The 20000-nt window shown below is 42.2% G+C and overlaps 1 protein-coding gene across 1 annotated transcript in view; it reads right to left on the bottom strand.

The window, feature by feature from the left end:
• Positions 1-20000, bottom strand: part of LOC120545075 (arrestin domain-containing protein 3-like) — a 30440-nt gene that overhangs the window by 241 nt on the left and 10199 nt on the right. The window contains exons 2-7 of the mRNA XM_039779066.1: positions 16563-16644; positions 12212-12359; positions 9975-10077; positions 4716-4972; positions 3500-3653; positions 2261-2415 (exon numbers count right to left, since the gene is read on the bottom strand). Coding sequence (XP_039635000.1) covers positions 2261-2415; positions 3500-3653; positions 4716-4972; positions 9975-10077; positions 12212-12359; positions 16563-16644 — 899 coding nt within the window. The remainder of the gene's footprint in view (positions 1-2260; positions 2416-3499; positions 3654-4715; positions 4973-9974; positions 10078-12211; positions 12360-16562; positions 16645-20000) is intronic.

The raw sequence follows: 20000 nt of genomic DNA, 5'->3' as shown, positions 1-20000 counted from the left end.
ATTCTAGGCTGGCCTAATAGAGCCATAAGCCTCACAGGTTTCCAGTAGCGCCACGTTTTACAGGCCGCCGACAGAGCCGCACGTTCACAGTAAGCTCAGCCGGCACAGAGCGCCACGTTCACAGGCTGGGAGAGAGTTGTGGAAATTTGACCGAGCGCCACGTTTACAGGCTGCCGACAGAGCGCCACGTTTACAGGCTGCCGACAGAGCGCCACGTTCAAAGGCTGCCGACAGAGCGCCACGTTTCACAGGCTGCCGACAGAGCGCCACGTTCACGAAATGCCCACAGCCACGTTCAAAGTGGCTGCCGACAGAGCCACGCCGCGTATCGCACAGAGCGCCATCGTTCACAGGCTGCCGAACAGAGCCCACGTCAAAGTCGGGTTTACAGAGCTACCGTCAGTGCGTCGCATTGTGAGCCACGCTTCACAGGGCTGCCGCAGAGACCACGCTTTGCCAGCCGCCGACAGAGCGCCATGTTCAAAGGCTGCCGACAGAGCGCCACGTTCACAGGCTGCCGACAGAGCGCCACGTTTCACAGGCTGCCGACAGAGCGCCACGTTTCACAGGCTGCCGACAGAGCGCCACGTTCACAGGCGGCCGACAGAGCGCCACGTTCACAGGCTGCCGACAGAGCGCCAGGTTCACAGGCGGCTGACAGAGCGCTGAGTGAAAACATTAGGCTGCTTGCACGCTGGCTGGGTGGCGCAAGCGTGGTGTTTTCTATGTCTTTGCACACTAGAAACGTGTCTGACGCGGGAGAGAGTTGTGGAAATTTACTGCACTCTAGCAGTAGTATACTTCATGTTAAAACACAATTATTTATTATAATGTCAAAACCTAGAGACTTTCAAACATCAAAATGTCATTTATTAATATGTATTTGTGTCTATATGACATATAAACATCTTATCCTATTATATTTTGCCTGGAAAAGCAGGCAGTGTGTAAGCTCTAACCTGTGAACCCGAAATATGAATGGACATGCCACGCAGCCAGTGAGCAGGAGCCCTTAAGAGATGTGCAGATATCCATACCAGTAACTGAAAAGCCTCCGATACTGCTGCTGGTACCGGTACGTACTGGAGTTTACGCACCAATCCGATACCACGAAATTCAGCCCTGAAGAAAATCTACTTCTTTACATCTCGTTCTTTTTCTGATATGACTCACTGTCAACCTGTGTTCATTGTTTGAGTTTGTTCACGTTTCACAAAGAGTTTAACCTGAGACAGACCGACAACAAAGACAGAAATCATATCACATCCATACAGAGATAGTAGTATACAGCTGTTATACATCATATCACATCCATACAGAGATAGTAGTATACAGCTGTTATACATCATATCACATCATACAGAGATAGTAGTATACAGCTGTTATACATCATATCACATCCATACAGAGATAGTAGTATACAGCTGTTATACATCATATCACATCCATACAGAGATAGTAGTATACAGCTGTTATACATCATATCACATTCATACAGGGATAGTAGTATACAGCTGTTATACATCATATCACATCCATACAGAGATAGTAGTATACAGCTGTTATATATCATATCACATCCATACAGAGATAGTAGTATACAGCTGTTATACATCATATCACATCCATACAGAGATAGTAGTATACAGCTGTTATATATCATATCACATCCATACAGGGATAGTAGTATACAGCTGTTATATATCATATCACATCCATACAGAGATAGTAGTATACAGCTGTTATACATCATATCACATCCATACAGGGATAGTAGTATACAGCTGTTATATATCATATCACATCCATACAGAGATAGTAGTATACAGCTGTTAAAACATAATAAAATATATGACACACTGGTATCTGATCGGTACTCTGTATCGGCCGATACGTAAGTTCAGGTATCGGTAATCAACAAATGGTATTGGACCATCTCTAAAAAACACACACTTAAACATTTTAAATACTCTTTCACTGCATCTGCTGCATACCGAATATTGTGTATGATCTAGGGCTGGGTATTGCAAACGATATATACCGAAATGATTCGATTTCACAAGGTACCAATTAGATTACATTTCCAATTAGTAATAATTTAGGTTAGGGAGACTCAAGGTGGCCTGATGTTTATACTTGTGCGCTGCTGTGTGCGTCGAGCCCGTGTGTGTGTGTGTGTGTGTGTGTGTGTGTGTGTGTGTGTGTGTGTGTGTGTGTGTGTGTGTGTGTGTGTGTGTGTGTGTATATATATTAACTGTACCTCAGAGTAGAGTGGCGGCGGCAGATACTTGAACTCTGTGATGTAAGTTAGCAGAGATCCCTCGTCCTCTCCGTCTCCGTCAGACCGATCACAGCTGTGCAGACATTCCCGCCTGTGAGACTCCGATATTGCCAGATCGCTGTAACTCGGCGGTGCTGCAGAAAACACACGAGCGTTACATTAGAGATGTTCTGAGCGTAGACGGTAAAAATGAGCGGGATGTGCGTTCTCTGCAACTTCCAGCGAGGGGGGGCGACTCCACCGGCTCCAAAAAGAAGTCAGTTTCTATAGAAGTGTGTGAGAAAAAGAGACGACTTCTCACTTGATTTATTACCTCGGTAAACATTTTCGTAATGAGTTTATGGTCTCAGTCGCTAGTTTCAAGTCTTCTTCAACACAGCAGGATGTTCATTTAGTACATGATGCTCCAGTTTATTTAAAAACAGACAATAAAGCAGGGGATGCTTTAGGACCTGTCAGTAACACTCTCTCTTTCTGTACTCATATATTTTAGATTCCTCAAAGTAGCCACCCTTTGCTTTTTTTGATAACTCTGCAAACCCTTGGTGTTCTCTCAATGAGCTTCATGAGGTAGTCACCTGAAATGGTTTTACCTTCACAGGTGTGCTTTGTCAGGGTTAATTAGTGGAATTATTTCCCTTATTAATAAAAAAGCAAAGGGTGGCTACTTTGAAGAATCTAAAATATAAGACATGTTTTCAGTTATTTCACACTTTTTTGTTAAGTACATAATTCCATATGTGTTCATTCATAGTTTTGATGCCTTCAGTGAGAATCTACAATGTAAATAGTCATGAAAATAAAAAGGAAACACATTGAATGAGAAGGTGTGTCCAAACTTTTGGCCTGTACTGTATATATATATATATATATATATATATATATGCTAAAGTAGGCCAAAGTTCAGCCATAGCTACGTTGTTAGCTTCTAGCAAAAAGTCAGGCACAGCTAGGCACTGCTAGTTACTGTTACTGCTAGGCACTAGGCACTGCTAGGCACTGTTACTGATAGGCACTAGGCACTGCTAGGCACAGCTAGGCACTGCTAGTTACTGTTACTGCTAGGCACTAGGCACTGCTAGGCACTGCTAGTTAATGTTACTGCTAGGCACTAGGCACTGTTAGGCACTACTAGGCACTGCTAGGCTAGCCCTAGATACTATGTCCGTTACTTTGACAGTCTGATTCTGAGAAGAGATGTGCATTAACCGTACGTACCCTCGGGTCTCTCCGACAGGCCCAGCCAGCTCAAAGTGCTGCAGTTGCTGCTGATGCTGGAGGTGCGCGTGGTGCAGGCGTGCAGCGGTATGGTCCCGATCACCAGCGGCAGCGAGAGAGACAAGTTCAATCCGCCGGGAACGTCCACGTACACCTGCAGCCAGACAGGAAGGGTTGGTTAAAACATGTTCGTCTCAGCGGGAGCCAGTTGAACCGGTTCACAGCAGCACTTTGAGGTTTCATGAACACGTGAACTGAAGTTTATTATATTTATTCAATCTGGCACTCGGTAGGAAACACGCAATAAATTAAATGGGAGTTTTACCGGCAGATAAACGCAGACCTCCTTGTACCGGAGACATTCTTCTGCATGTACTTCAGAACAGAAAATCTGAAAACTTTCCCTCAAGTTACCAGCTAACGCTAGCGGTAGCTCGCTAGCTTGGTTAAATTTTCCAAAATGACTAGTAGAAGTCTTGCGTGACCCTGCAAGATCTCCAATCTTATATAAATATATCTTATATAATATTGTCTTTAGCGTTAGATGTGAGATGGCATCAGACTTTAAAGTCTTCTAGTGGATGGTAGGCATTATTCGCATCACAAAGACCACACCCCCCCCCTCCACCTTGCCCCCCCCCCCTTCTCTCCTCCTCAATAGCTACAGACACAGAAATGGCACATCCTAAGGAAAGCTCATTGTGGGACTGGCTCTAGTGGCTGTAATTCTGCACCAAGGCTGAATTTCAGGAAAGAGACTTCAGATACAGTATTAGGGGACCACTAAGGTCTATATAAAAGAGACTTCAGATACAGTATTAGGGGACCACTAAGGTCTATATAAAAGAGACTTCAGATACAGTATTAGGGGACCACTAAGGTCTATATAAAAGAGACTTCAGATACAGTATTAGGGGACCACTAAGGTCTATATAAAAGAGACTTCAGATACAGTATTAGGGGACCACTAAGGTCTATATAAAAGAGACTTCAGATACAGTATTAGGGGACCACTAAGGTCTATATAAAAGAGACTTCAGATACAGTATTAGGGGACCACTAAGGCCTATATAAAAGAGACTTCAGATACAGTATTAGGGGACCACTAAGGTCTATATCAAAGAGACTTCAGATACAGTATTAGGGGACCACTAAGGTCTATATCAAAGCATCCAAAAAGCAGCATGTCATAGGACCTTTAAAGTCCTGGACTCACCACGAGAGCGTACTCCACCCTGATGATGGGGCAGTCCAGGATGGAGGGAGACACCGGGGGGATCTTGAGCAGTTTGCCCTCCCAGCTCTGGCTCTTCCCCTGCAGCAGAGCCTCTCCTCTCAGATTGGACACCAGTTGCTGGATCTGCTTGCCCTTGCCCTTGGCGAAGAAGGTCTGCGTCTGGTACAGAGCGGCCTTGGGCACCACGACCCGGGACGAACAGTTCTCCACCTCGGCGAAGATTTGGATCGACTCGCCTTGGAGAGAAGGGAGAAAAGATCAGTCTGGCAGACTGAGAGAGAGAGAGAGAGAGATAGAGTTGGAATAAGTGAGATCTTAAAGAGTAAAGAAGAAGAAAAAGGGTGGAGGAGTTCAACGCATTCGTATGAACTCATTCGTATGATATCGTATGAAAACTTATGCACAACAATTTGTAAATCCTGCAAAATTGGCGACAGTCAGTAGTGTAATATATGAATAAAATAGATAAATGTATAATAATGTCCAAAATGAAGTCTTGTAATATGGTTTTTGTGTAGAGAGACAATGGATAAACATTGTTTGGACGTGACTACGTCCTGGATTGTAGCACAAAATCCTACATATAATCAGTGGTGGAAGAAGTACTCAGATCACAGGTAAAAGTACCAAAAAGTTAAGTAAAATGTTATGTTTGAATATGCAAATGAGCCGTTATTTAATGCTTAAGTTTGGTGAATGTAGGAGAAATCTACAGACACAAATAGACAAAGTGTAAATGTTTTCTTTCAATGCGTTCTCATAACCAGGTTCGTATGATAGCTTACGAAAAATGTATGCACAACAATTCGTATAGCCTGCGAAATTAGCTGTTAGCTAAACTAACGTTAGCTTCCCGGTGGAGGCTAGCCATAGGCTTCTTCCAGGACATGAACACCTGTTTCCTGGGTGAAAGTCTTGTGTTTTCTCCTTAACTTCTTCAGGACATGAACACCTGTTTCCTGGGTGAAAGTCTTGTGTTTTCTCCTTAACTTCTTCCAGGACATGAACACCTGTTTCCTGGGTGAAAGTCTTGTGTTTTCTCCTTAACTTCTTCCAGGACATGAACACCTGTTTCCTGGGTGAAAGTCTTGTGTTTTCTCCTTAACTTCTTCCAGGACATGAACACCTGTTTCCTGGGTGAAAGTCTTGTGTTTTCTCCTTAACTTCTTCCAGGACATGAACACCTGTTTCCTGGGTGGAAGTCTTGTGTTTTCTCCTTAACTTCTTCAGGACATGAACACCTGTTTCCTGGGTGAAAGTCTTGTGTTTTCTCCTTAACTTCTTCAGGACATGAACACCTGTTTCCTGGGTGAAAGTCTTGTGTTTTCTCCTTAACTTCTTCAGGACATGAACACCTGTTTCCTGGGTGAAAGTCTTGTGTTTTCTCCTTAACTTTCAGGACATGATCACCTGTTTCCTGGGTGAAAGTCAACGTGCTGCTGACCGTAATAAATAAGTGCAACAAATACTAATAGACTAGTGACAAATGGTCAAAAAGGGCTTTAGTTTTTGAGATACCCCTACTGGAGGTAGAACTAAACCCAACAATGTTTTTCCTCATCTCTAAGGTCTCCCATATATGAAATGGATTCTTGGCTAAAAATATTTTACTGCTAAGATTGTTAAATTAACATATATTGTTATGCACCCCAAAACCAAAAAAGGACTAAAATATAGCCTGTCCGTATGAGAGTTAAGGCATAGAAACTAATGCAGATCAATCACACAAGCTCTGAGAGCTTTGAAACTTGGCATGTGTGTGGTCAGGAAGTTGCTTCACCTACTAGAAAAGACAGGATGTGAGTATCTTGATGTATGGAATAAATAGAGACCCTGTAAACACATACCTAAAATAGGCGAACATGCAAAAAATGAGTACCTATGCAGAATGGTTTCATTTACTTTGTGATTACTTTGCCAGGGATTATCATAGAAACACATAAGATGGCTTGTTGGAAAGGTGGGGTTGTGCTGAATCCAGCAATACCAAAGATGTAAATATAGCATGATAAATCAGGGTGTTCTTTCACTAAAGGTTGGGGGGTGCCCAAAGGGGGGTGTCCCAAAGGAAAAATGGAACACTGACATAATTTAGTCTCAAGTCCAAAGCTTATTATCAGTGGTGAGAAGAATGTTGAGAAATTCAAATATAACATACATTTAATAATGAAACATTTCATATGGCAGCTTGTACTATACAGTCCATATGGAAACAAAGATTGAAATCAAAAGATAACACCTTACCACAGCACAAACAGGAGACCAGGAGTCAGGATTGCAGTTTGACCTAAATGAGCCTTTTAATAAAACTATAACTTAACACAATACAAATTAAATGACTGTCTTAAATCAAACAAATGGCAATCTTACAAAACAAACACTGTGAGGGGGAATGAGCCCACTCCTCACCTCACTGAATCTCAAGCTCTTCTCAGGCTGTTTTTTTCTAGCAGCAACATGAACTGCTTTTGGTAGCCATTCTGGGGGTTAGGGCCTCTCCAGTGGCCACTTTGGGGAGGTCAGCCCCCCATGATGTTACAACTGCAACACACCACTGTCACTCATCTGGTTTCCAGAGAAGAGGTTTGACCAGGTGGCTGAGGCGCCACACTACTGTTTGGTACAAGGCTCTAACAAGGCTCTAAGCCCTTGTAAGTGCCTTGTACCAAACCATAATGTGGCGTCACAGCCACCTGGTCAAACCTCTTCTCTGGAACCCAGTTGGTAGAGGATGGAGGCTCAGAGAAGATGGGTGCATTGAACCTGTGATGTTCCAGAAGGCACCAGCACCTAAAGAAGTTAGAGACATCACCCACCTCTACTGTAAAGATGGAAACTGCAACGATGCCAGTGTATTTCAGTGGGCTTGACCTGCACAGAGTTTTGCTCTTGCCCTTTCACAGACTGTCAAAATATTTCACTGATGACAATGCAGATGAGTGACAGTGATGTGTTGCAGTTGTAACATCATGGGGAGCTGACCTCCCCAACGTGGCCACTTGCCCAGTACTGGTGATGTATGTGCTGACAATGCTAGATAGAGCAGTCTTGTTTCCACTGATCCTGAGGTATTTTCTGTAGTTTGGAACACTTGTTTGTCCTGTGATGATATGTGTTCATCTGCTGGTTTGAATGGTGCCTCTTTTTTGTCTATCAAGATCTTTGACTGAGTGTTGGTGGTTATATCTATCAAACACTATAACGACTATGATACGACTTGTACAGCTTGCTGCAGAACTGGGACAGCACCATATATTCTTGTGACAGCAAACCATGCCATTTATAGTAAAGCACAACAGATCTTGTAGAGCAAACCGTCGCCCTTACAAGGAAAGATCACAATGAGACTGGGAGGTATGCATAAAACGATGGCTTACCTAGCAAGCATCGGAAAGCTCACATTTTGACTATCTGGTAGCTTGGAAGAGGCTTTGCCTGTGGCAAGAAGGTATGCCCTACCGTATGGCCAAAAGAAAGAAAAAGGTGTATGGACAGCCTTGTACCAATCTGGATGAGCTGAGGTACGGGTTAGCATCTGATGAGTGACAGTGGTGTGTTGCAGTTGTAACATCATGGGGGGCTGACCACTAGAGTCCGGATCGGGCCGAATTTTTCTGTCCGAGCCCGGCCTGCGTCTGACAGAGCCGTGACCGAGCCCGGCCCGAGCCTGACAGGCATTAAGAAATTTGTGTCCCGAGCCTGACAGTTAAAATCTAATTTTTTTCCTCATACTAATGACACGTGGGCTACGTTTTTTTGTGTGGAAAGCCTGCTTTTATTAAGCAACTACAGGAAGGCATTCGGAAATGTCAACAGATGAGCGCATCAGCGCACACGGGGCAACAAGCGCACGTTAATAAGATGTTAAAATGTTACGTGTTAACCTCTCCTGATCGCTTCGTTTCCAACAGTGATCAGAAAACCAGGTGAGACTGGTTACCTCCAGGGCCCACGTTATAACATGAATAACGTCGGGGTTAAAATCCCTTTTCTGGTGAGCAAATGACTGAACTTGGCTTTCAGTCTGGGGTTTATTTCGGACACCGCACACACTGTGTACAACTCTGCTCTGGTTGCCGCTACACGTCTGCTACCCATCGGACTCGGGTTGGGTATCCATGACTTACTGACCTCCCCAAAGTGGCCACTGGAGAGGCCCTAACCCCCAGAATGGCTACCAAAAGCAGTTCATGTTGCTGCTAGAAAAAAACAGCCTGAGAAGAGCTTGAGATTCAGTGAGGTGAGGAGTGGGCTCATTCCCCCTCACAGTGTTTGTTTTGTAAGATTGCCATTTGTTTGATTTAAGACAGTCATTTAATTTGTATTGTGTTAAGTTATAGTTTTATTAAAAGGCTCATTTAGGTCAAACTGCAATCCTGACTCCTGGTCTCCTGTTTGTGCTGTGGTAAGGTGTTATCTTTTGATTTCAATCTTTGTTTCCATATGGACTGTATAGTACAAGCTGCCATATGAAATTTTTCATTATTAAATGTATGTTATATTTGAATTTCTCAACATTCTTCTCACCACTGATAATAAGCTTTGGACTTGAGACTAAATTATGTCAGTGTTCCATTTTCTTTCATTTTGGACACCTCATACATTGAGTGAAAGAACACCCTGATTTGTCATGCTATATTTACATCTTTGGTATTGCTGGATTCAGCACAACTCCACCTTTTCAACAAGCCATCTTATGTGTTTCTATGATAATCCCTGGCAAAGTAATCACAAAGTAAATGAAACCATTCTGCATAGATATTCATCTTTTGCATGTTCGCCTATTTTAGGTATGTGTTTACAGGGTCTATTTATTCCATACATCAAGATATTCACATCCTGTCTTTTCTAGTAGGTGAAGCAACTTCCTGACCACAAACATGCCAAGTTTCAAAGCTCTCAGAGCTTGTGTGATTGATCTGCATTAGTTTCTATGCCTTAACTCTCATACGGACCGGCTATATTTTAGTCCTTTTTTGGTTTTGGGGTGCATAACAATATATGTTAATTTAACAATCTTAGCAGTAACATATCTTTAGCCAAGAATCCATTTCATATATGGGAGACCTTAGAGATGAGGAAAAACATTGTTGGGTTTAGTTCTACCCCCGGTAGGGGTATCTCAAAAATTTGGGGGCATTGTCACTAGCCTATAAGTACAGTGCTTAAGTTTGCATAGCTTCATGTACGAAAGCTTCATGAGAACAGCCTGAGGAGTTAGGAGGAGGGTGGGCTCACCTGGTGTGTAGCCCTTTCGCTCGATCTTGGCGCTGAGGGAGATCGGGCCTGAAGCGCAGAACCAGCAGCACAGAGTCTTCTCCTTCGAACCAGCCTGAGGCGCCTGAAGCACACAACCATCGGCGTTAACACCTCGACAACATCACAGCCGCTCCCGCCCTCTCAAGGGAACATTTGGGGAAAGGTGCTCATTCGCTTTCTCACCGAGAGTTAGGGGAGAAGATAATTTTGTGGCTGAATTATGGGAAAGAGACTTCAGATACAGTATTAGGGGACCACTAAGGCCTATATAAAAGAGACTTCAGATACAGTATTAGGGGACCACTAAGGTCTATATAAAAGAGACTTCAGATACAGTATTAGGGGACCACTAAGGTCTATATAAAAGAGACTTCAGATACAGTATTAGGGGACCACTAAGGTCTATATAAAAGAGACGTCAGATACAGTATTAGGGGACCACTAAGGTCTATATAAAAGAGACTTCAGATACAGTATTAGGGAACCACTAAGGTCTATATAAAAGAGACTTCAGATACAGTATTAGGGGACCACTAAGGTCTATATAAAAAGAGACTTCAGATACAGTATTATGGGGGGGACCACTAACGGTCTATATAAAAGAGACTTCAGATACAGTATTAGGGGACCACTAAGGTCTATGTAAAAGAGACTTCAGAAACAGTATTAGGGGACCACTAAGGTCTATATAAAAGAGACTTCAGATACAGTATTAGGGGACCACTAAGGTCTATATAAAAGAGACTTCAGATACAGTATTAGGGGACCACTAAGGTCTATATAAAAGATACTTCAGATACAGTATTAGGGGAACCACTAAGGTCTATATAAAAGAGACTTCAGATACAGTATTAGGGGACCACTAAGGCCTATATAAAAGAGAGCTTCAGATACAGTATTAGGGGACCACTAAGGTCTATATAAAAGATACTTCAGATACAGTATTAGGGGACCACTAAGGTCTATATAAAAGAGACTTCAGATACAGTATTAGGGGACCACTAAGATCTATATAAAAGAGACTTCAGATACAGTATTAGGGGACCACTAAGGTCTATATAAAAGAGACTTCAGATACAGTATTAGGGGACCACTAAGGTCTATATAAAAGAGACTTCAGATACAGTATTAGGGGACCACTAAGGCCTATATAAAAGAGACTTCAGATACAGTATTAGGGGACCACTAAGGTCTATATAAAAGCGACTTCAGATACAGTATTAGGGGACCACTAAGGTCTATATAAAAGAGACTTCAGATACAGTATTAGGGGACCACTAAGGTCTATATAAAAGAGACTTCAGATACAGTATTAGGGGACCACTAAGGTCTATATAAAAGCATCCAAAGAGCACCATGTCATGGGACCTTTAAGTGTCACTTTTTTATAAGCATGGTTACTGTCACAACAAAATTGCACACATTTATGAGGTGTGTGTGTTCCTCAGCCTCAGCGGGCCAATGGAAGGTGTGTGTGTGTGTGTGTGTGTGTGTGTGTGTGTGTGTGTGTGTGTGTGTGTGTGTGTGTGTGTGTGTGTGTGTGTGTGTGTGTGTGTGTGTGTGTGTGTGTGTGTGTGTGTGTGTGTGTGTGTTGGGAGATATAAGGATTTTGAGTGCATAGCTTTGTTGGTTGGTGGGGGGTGGTGGAAGGGGGAACAATTGAGCACATGATAGTTTTTAATTGTGTGACTGTGGTTGTAAAATTGTATATTTTAATGTTTTGTATTTCACTTGCATGACATTTTTATTGTGTTATGACCTACGGGCGGAAAATAGCACTTGTGCTACAACCTGGCACAGTGCATCTCTCCTTGTTCTTATACAAGGTTAATGTTAACTTGTGCATTGTCCCTGTTTTAAATAAAATGAATCTGAATCTGAATAAGAGGACACATCTGTTGTTTTGCAGTTTATATAAATAAAGAAATATTTTTCAGTAATTTGTCTGCAGCTCTTTCTGTTAAAAACATCAAGAGAAAATCATATCATCAGCCTAAAAATCGTGAGTTGAGTGTATGGTTACATTTCTAATAAAGACCTGTGATGTTCCTAGCTGCCTTGTCTCTTTATGCTATGCTAAGCTAAGCAGCTATATATTTACCATATAGGTATTCTCCTCTAACGCTCAGCAGGAAAGCGAATAACCAGGATCCCCCAAAATGTCGACCTGCTCCTTTCAAACAAAAAAAAAGCCAGCGTGTGCGGCGTGCTCCTACCAGCAGCAGTGGCGTGTTGATGTCGATGTGTTCAAACACGATGAACTCTTTCTTCACTTTGACGGGCAGCAGCCACGGACGGTGCAGTTCAGCTTTCACCCAGTACCGCACGCTGCCGTGCTTCCCTTCGAAGGAAGTGGCCAGAGCCCTGACAACACAGGAGGAAGTAGAGAGTAGTATTAGTATAACTGGCCAGAGCCCTGACAACACAGGAGGAAGTAGAGAGTAGTATTAGTATAACTGACCAGAGCCCTGACAACACAGGAGGAAGTAGAGAGTAGTATTAGTATAACTGGCCAGAGCCCTGACAACACAGGAGGAAGTAGAGAGTAGTATTAGTATAACTGGCCAGAGCCCTGACAACACAGGAGGAAGTAGAGAGTAGTATTAGTATAACTGACCAGAGCCCTGACAACACAGGAGGAAGTAGAGAGAGTAGTATTAGTATAACTGACCAGAGCCCTGACAACACAGGAGGAAGCAGAGAGAGTAGTATTAGTATAACTGGCCAGAGCCCTGACAACACAGGAGGAAGCAGAGAGTAGTATTAGTATAACTGGCCAGAGCCCTGACAACACAGGAGGAAGTAGAGAGTAGTATTAGTATAACTGGCCAGAGCCCTGACAACACAGGAGGAAGTAGAGAGTAGTATTAGTATAACTGACCAGAGCCCTGGACAACACAGGAGGAAGTAGAGAGTAGTATTAGTATAACTGACCAGAGCCCTGACAACACAGGAGGAAGTAGAGAGTAGTATTAGTATAACTGGCCAGAGCCCTGACAACACAGGAGGAAGTAGAGAGTAGTATTAGTATAACTGGCCAGAGCCCTGACAACACAGGAGGAAGTAGAGAGTAGTATTAGTATAACTGGCCAGAGCCCTGACAACACAGGAGGAAGTAGAGAGAGTAGTATTAGTATAACTGGCCAGAGCCCTGACAACACAGGAGGAAGCAGAGAGTAGTATTAGTATAACTGGCCAGAGCCCTGACAACACAGGAGGAAGTAGAGAGAGTAGTATTAGTATAACTGGCCAGAGCCCTGACAACACAGGAGGAAGTAGAGAGTAGTATTAGTATAACTGGCCAGAGCCCTGACAACACAGGAGGAAGTAGAGAGTAGTATTAGTATAACTGGCCAGAGCCCTGACAACACAGGAGGAAGTAGAGAGTAGTATTAGTATAACTGCGCACAGCCCTGACAACACAGGAGGAAGTAGAGTATTAGATATAACTGGCCAGAGCCCTGACAACACAGGAGGAAGGAGAGAGTTAGTACTAATGGAGCCCCTGACAACACAGGAGGAAGTAGAGAGTTTAGTATAAGTATAGTAAGCAGTGCCCTGACACCACAGAGAAGCAGTGGATATAGTATAGTGGCCCAGAGCCCTGACAACACAGGAGGAAGGAAATAGTATTAGTATAACATAGAGCCTGGATAACAGTGGCACAGAGCCCTGACAACACACAGGCAAGAGTTAAGTAAGGGTAGTGTTATTATACTGGCCAGAGCCCTGACAACACAGGAGGAAGTAGAGAGTTATTATAGGACTGGGCCAGAGCCCGGACACAACACGGGGAAGAGAGAATAGTATTAGTATAACTGGCCAGAGCCCTGACAACACAGGAGGAAGCAGAGAGTAGTATTAGTATAACTGGCCAGAGCCCTGACAACACAGGAGGAAGCAGAGAGTAGTATTAGTATAACTGGCCAGAGCCCTGACAACACAGGAGGAAGTAGAGAGAGTAGTATTAGTATAACTGGCCAGAGCCCTGACAACACAGGAGGAAGCAGAGAGTAGTATTAGTATAACTGGCCAGAGCCCTGACAACACAGGAGGAAGTAGAGAGAGTAGTATTAGTATAACTGGCCAGAGCCCTGACAACACAGGAGGAAGCAGAGAGTAGTATTGTTATAACTGACCAGAGCCCTGACAACACAGGAGGAAGTAGAGAGTAGTATTAGTATAACTGACCAGAGCCCTGACAACACAGGAGGAAGTAGAGAGAGTAGTATTAGTATAACTGGCCAGAGCCCTGACAACACAGGAGGAAGCAGAGAGTAGTATTAGTATAACTGGCCAGAGCCCTGACAACACAGGAGGAAGTAGAGAGAGTAGTATTAGTATAACTGACCAGAGCCCTGACAACACAGGAGGAAGTAGAGAGAGTAGTATTAGTATAACTGGCCAGAGCCCTGACAACACAGGAGGAAGTAGAGAGTAGTATTAGTATAACTGGCCAGAGCCCTGACAACACAGGAGGAAGTAGAGAGTAGTATTTCAACATGGCATCATGACTTTACGTAAACATACACGCAAAGTATAAAGCCAAGTGGCGTGTTATCTGGACGCATTTTGTAAAAAAAAAGTTTAGGTCTGGGCCTATAGTGAGTAGTGAGTGATTTTCAGTCTAGCAGTTCATCCAATAAGCAGCCCGAGGAAAGCTTTGAGTGAAAGCTTCTCAGCCAATCAGCGGCTTCTACCCCACGTGTGGACTCTTAAGCCCCGCCCCCACAGGCTGCATCGTCACCAGCAAGTGATCCAATGAAATGACATTTGCGCGCAAGCTTTTCAAGCTAGCTCAATGAGACAGACACAGATCGTAGCTGTTAGCGAATATGAAACGCAAAGCAGCTCGTTTTCATTTAAATTCAGCAAGAAACTCTCCGAGGAGCAGGAGGAGAACATGTAAAGTAACCGCGATTACAAGTGACGAGTTACCATCCTGCTCGGCCGCCCTCTCCCCATCAAGTCCTCCCGTAGCCCCCCGCCCCCCTCCCCCCTCACACCAGCAAGGCAAGTAGGCTAACACTTAGGCTAACACTTAGGCTAACGTTATCGTCTTTTCTGGCTCTGTAACGTGGCGAATTCTAACTGAAGAGTGCCAAAAATCACCAAACGTTACAAAATAAAGTTTCCACTACAGTTACTGGCATTCGTCTGTGACGTTATCTATGAAAAAACATAATTATATCCGCTGATACTCCATAAAAGTTTGATCATATTGTGTGGAAACGGTTTCACATCTTTCACATTATCAACTGTTTAATTCGCAGGCTACTTATCCTCTGTTAAACATGAGGACGGGAAATGAATGATAAATCCACTCAGAAAATACTTCCAGTCATCCTCTGCATTTCCCATAGATGAAAGATCTTACTGGCAACAAAAAGATCGGCACGGAAATAGCAGTAGTGTCTGTGAGTCTTTAAACGCAACATTAAAGGACCTCTAATCCTCCCACGCCGAATATACGCACACCTACAGTACAGGCCAAAAGTTTGGACACACCTTCTCATTCAATGTGTTTCTTTATTTTCATGACTATTTACATTGTAGATTCTCACTGAAGGCATCAAAACTATGAATGAATATATATGGTATTGTACTTAACCAAAAGTGTGAAATAACTGAAAACATGTCTTATATTTTAGATTCTTCAAAGTAGCCACCCTTTGCTTTTTATTAATAAGGGAAATAATTCCACTAATTAACCCTGACAAAGCACACCTGTGAAGGTAAAACCATTTCAGGTGACTACCTCATGAAGCTCATTGAGAGAACACCAAGGGTTTGCAGAGTTATCAAAAAAAGCAAAGGGTGGCTACTTTGAAGAATCTAAAATATAAGACATGTGTTCAGTTATTTCACACTTTTTTGTTAAGTACATAATTCCATATGTGTTCATTCATAGTTTTGATGCCTTCAGTGAGAATCTACAATGTAAATAGTCATGAAAATAAAAAGGAAACGCATTGAACGAGAAGGTGTGTCCAAACTTTTGGCCTGTACTGTACGTCTTCCTCAAAGCTCGGGAAAACACCGTTAAAGGAGAGGAAGGTGACAGTACAAACTTTTAATTTTGAATTTAAACGTTTTCTTCACAATGTCTGGGTTGAAAACGCATCTTGTTGTCACGTAAGGGGCCCTGTTCATGTTGCACGGACATTTTAATTGCATTTTGTGTCTGTTAAAAAGGCACAAAAGGCACTCTTTAGAACATGCCCCCACAACTGGCATTTTAGCTAACTAGTAGGCAAATATCTGATCTGCTAACTTGTAGACAAACTGATCGAAGCAGAGGTTAACCTCAGCCTCGATTTCATCATGAGGGAACTGCTTCTTAAACTTAGTTAACATGTTTCGGTGAACTCTTGCCATTAGCTGCAGCAACTCCAGTTTGCTAGCACCCATTTTGGTTCCTACTGACAGTACTATGATATATCTAGCGATCAAGATTCAGGTAAAAATCGTCTGGATTTCTCCTTTAAGTAGCAGAAAATGGAAATACCCCAAAGAAAGTACCTTGAATGTGTAATTATACTTGAGTAAATGTACTCAGTTACTCACATTTGAGGCAGGTTGAAGCTGAAAGCGAACTCGTGTAAGCCGGCGTGCAGAACAGTCAGACCTTCCTCTGGACAGTCCTCGTCTGAAACACAGAAAACACGTTTCCAAAAATCCACCTGCGAGTCCGTTAACACACAAAGGGCTCCGTTTTAACGATCTAAGGTGTGTTTAGGGCGTGTCCAAACCCACTTTTGCTAGTTTGACGGCTGTAATAAGGCTCTGTGCGCCGGGCGCCTGGTTCTAAAGGGTTGTCCTTAGTGTCTTCATTAATCAGAGGTGTGTTTTGGGCGTAACATGCAATCAACCAATCAGAGATCATCTCCCATTCCCTTTAAAAGCCAGGCGCGTTTGGACCTTGGAGCATTGCTGTTATGATGGAGGATTTGCTGAGCAGGAAGGAGAGATTTTCAGGAGAAGAAACTGAGTAGATCATATCATAACACTATTTCACATTGTAATATTTTTATTTGTAATCTTCTGCATGTGTGTGTGCTGCTGTGTGTGTGTGTTGCTGTGTGTGTGTGTGTGTGTGTGTGTGTGTGTGTGTGTGTGTGTGTGTGTGTGTGTGTGTGTGTGTGTGTGTGTGTGTAACAAGCATAGTGTGCGCGCTCTGTGCACGAGCCTAGGAGCATTTTACTAATGCTCTGTTAAAATAACAATGAAATGCTGCGTTATTGACTTTAGACCAGGTTTTTGTTGGTCAATGGAGCGATCACTTCCCGCTGCCTCAAGATAGCAATACTCCCAGAATGCACCTGAACACACCTCCCTGTAAGACCAGCACGCCCAGAATGCACCTGAACACACCTCCCTGTAAGAACAGCACGCCCAGAATGCACCTGAACACACCTCCCTGTAAGAACAGCACACCCAGAATACACCTGAACACACCTCCCTGTAAGACCAGCACGCCCAGAATGCACCTGAACACACCTCCCTGTAAGACCAGCACACCCATAGGCGCAAAGATGGGTGCAGGTGCATTTGCTGTTTAAATGACATGGGCGTTAGACGGGAAACTGACAACTGCCTCTGTCTTAAACTAGCAAAGACAGTTGCGTCGGGCTTTGCGCTGCGCTAGGTGCAAGATAGGGCCCTGAACATCACGCAGCTTTATCACACAACACACTCTGCTTATCACTTCTCCTCAGAGCAGCTATTTCAGACTGTTAGGAGGCACACAGGAGAGAGAGAAAGCACAAGACTACAGCTGCATGCAAATATGCCAAATTAAAATGGCCCCTCAAACATAAAGATTCCCTGCTCTTCTCTGTTGTATAGCAAAGTAAACCGACTGTTGGTCGGATAAAAACATACAATAGATTAGATGTTACTTTGGACTTTTGAGGATATTTGTCACAGCTTTCTCTGTATCAATTGTTTGGTTTGTAAAAATAAATAGTGAAAATAGTGAGAAATGGCAAAAAACAACAAAAAATCAACCTGTAAAGTCCCTAAAGCTGTCAGATAAATGCAGTGGAGGAGAATTAGAAAGTAGCATTAAAAGAAAATAAAAAATAGCTGAAATTGTTCCAGTATTGAGCGAGAACGCTGCGTGACCCTAATGGACAGATGTTCAGCATCAGTCCAGAGTCCACTAAATGTTCAGTTGCTGCCGCTGACAGACTCAGATTATTATTCTAAGTGTCTGACGACATTATGGAAAGGATCCCTGCAGAGATAGGATCTTACGCTTTATCAAAAAGGTCTTTATTAAAAGGTCGATAATCGCCCGGACAGTCTGGCAAGGTCGGTGACTCGAGTCTTTTCGGTACATCCCGTTCATTTTGGCAGATTTGACTTGTAAGTAAGTAAGTAAATAAATAAATAAATAAATAAATAAATAAATAAATAAGTAAGTAAGTAAGTAAGTAAGTAAGTAAGTAAGTAAGTAAGTAAGTAGGTAAGTAAGTAAGTAAATAAATAAATAAGTAAATAAGTAAGTAAGTAAATAAATAAATAAATAAATAAGTAAGTAGGTAAGTAAATAAATAGTAGTAGTAAGTAAAGTGGGAAGAAAGTAGGTAGTGGGTAAGTAGGTAAGTAAGTAAATAAGTAGGTAAGTAAGTAAATAAAATAAAGTAAGTAAGTAAGTAGGTAAGTAGGTAAGGTAAATAAATAAATAAATAAGTAAAGTAAGTAGGTAGGAAGTAAATAAATAAGTAAGTAAGTAAGTAGGTAAGTAGGTAAGTAAGTAAATAAGTAAGTAAGTAAGTAAATAAATAAATAAGTAAGTAAATAAGTAAGTAAGTAAGTAAATAAATAAATAAGTAAGTAAGTAAGTAGGTAAGTAAGTAAATAAATAAGTAAGTAAGTAAGTAGGTAAGTAGGTAAGTAAGTAAATAAGTAAGTAAGTAAGTAAATAAATAAATAAATAAGTAAGTAAATAAGTAAATAAGTAAGTAAATAAATAAATAAGTAAGTAAGTAAGTAGGTAAGTAGGTAAGTAAATAAATAAATAAATAAATAAGTAAGTAAGTAAGTAGGTAAGTAAGTAAATAAGTAAGTAAGTAAGTAAATAAATAAATAAATAAGTAAGTAGGTAAGTAAGTAAGTAAATAAATAAATAAGTAAGTAGGTAAGTAAGTAAGTAGGTAAGTAAGTAAGTAAATAAATTAATAACTAAATAAATAAGTAAGTAAGTAAGTAAATAAATAAATAAATAAGTAAGTAAGTAAGTAAAGTTTATTTCTATAGCACATTTAAAAAACAGCTCGCGGACCAAAGTGCTGTACATAGCGCATTAGCCACAGGGTGATAAAATAAAATAAAACACACTTACAGATCAGTGATTTAGGCTAAAACGACATCGAAAAGACAAACACTTAATTACAAACATAGCAGGATAAGACAATTAAAATGCCGGGAAGACCAATGTAAAAAGCAGAGTTTTGAGCCTGGGTTTGAATATCACATATTGAAGGGGCACTTCTGATGGTCAGGTGGCGCTGCCGGCAGTCGGACTCAAACGAGCCATCTGATTGGTGGAGAGCTAACCAGGAAACGGAGGAGCGGGATGAGCGTGACTAGAGTCTCTCAAAATGTGACGAAAGTCTTTTAAACTGACCTTTGTTGATCTGAAATGAAGACTGATTCAGCAACCACACACACACACACACACACACACACACACACACACACACACACACACACACACACACACACACACACACACACACACACACACACACACACACACACACACACACACACACACACACACACACACACACACACACACACACACACACACACACACACACACACACACACACACACGGCCTATTTCTCTCTTCAAATGTTTCCAGAAACATGTTTCGGTGAACTATTTTAGTCCAATATGAAATCGTATTCATGACAGTCTGGCTTTGAATTTCCGGAGAAACCAGACCCCATGTGACGCGTTCGTCCAATCAGCTGCCTGTTTTTATTTTTTTT

This window comes from Perca fluviatilis, chromosome 17 (assembly GCF_010015445.1).
Source record: "Perca fluviatilis chromosome 17, GENO_Pfluv_1.0, whole genome shotgun sequence".
NCBI classification, from domain to species: domain Eukaryota; kingdom Metazoa; phylum Chordata; class Actinopteri; order Perciformes; family Percidae; genus Perca; species Perca fluviatilis.
Note: the sequence above shows the minus strand (reverse complement) of the source record. Positions and strands in the feature narration are given on the sequence as shown.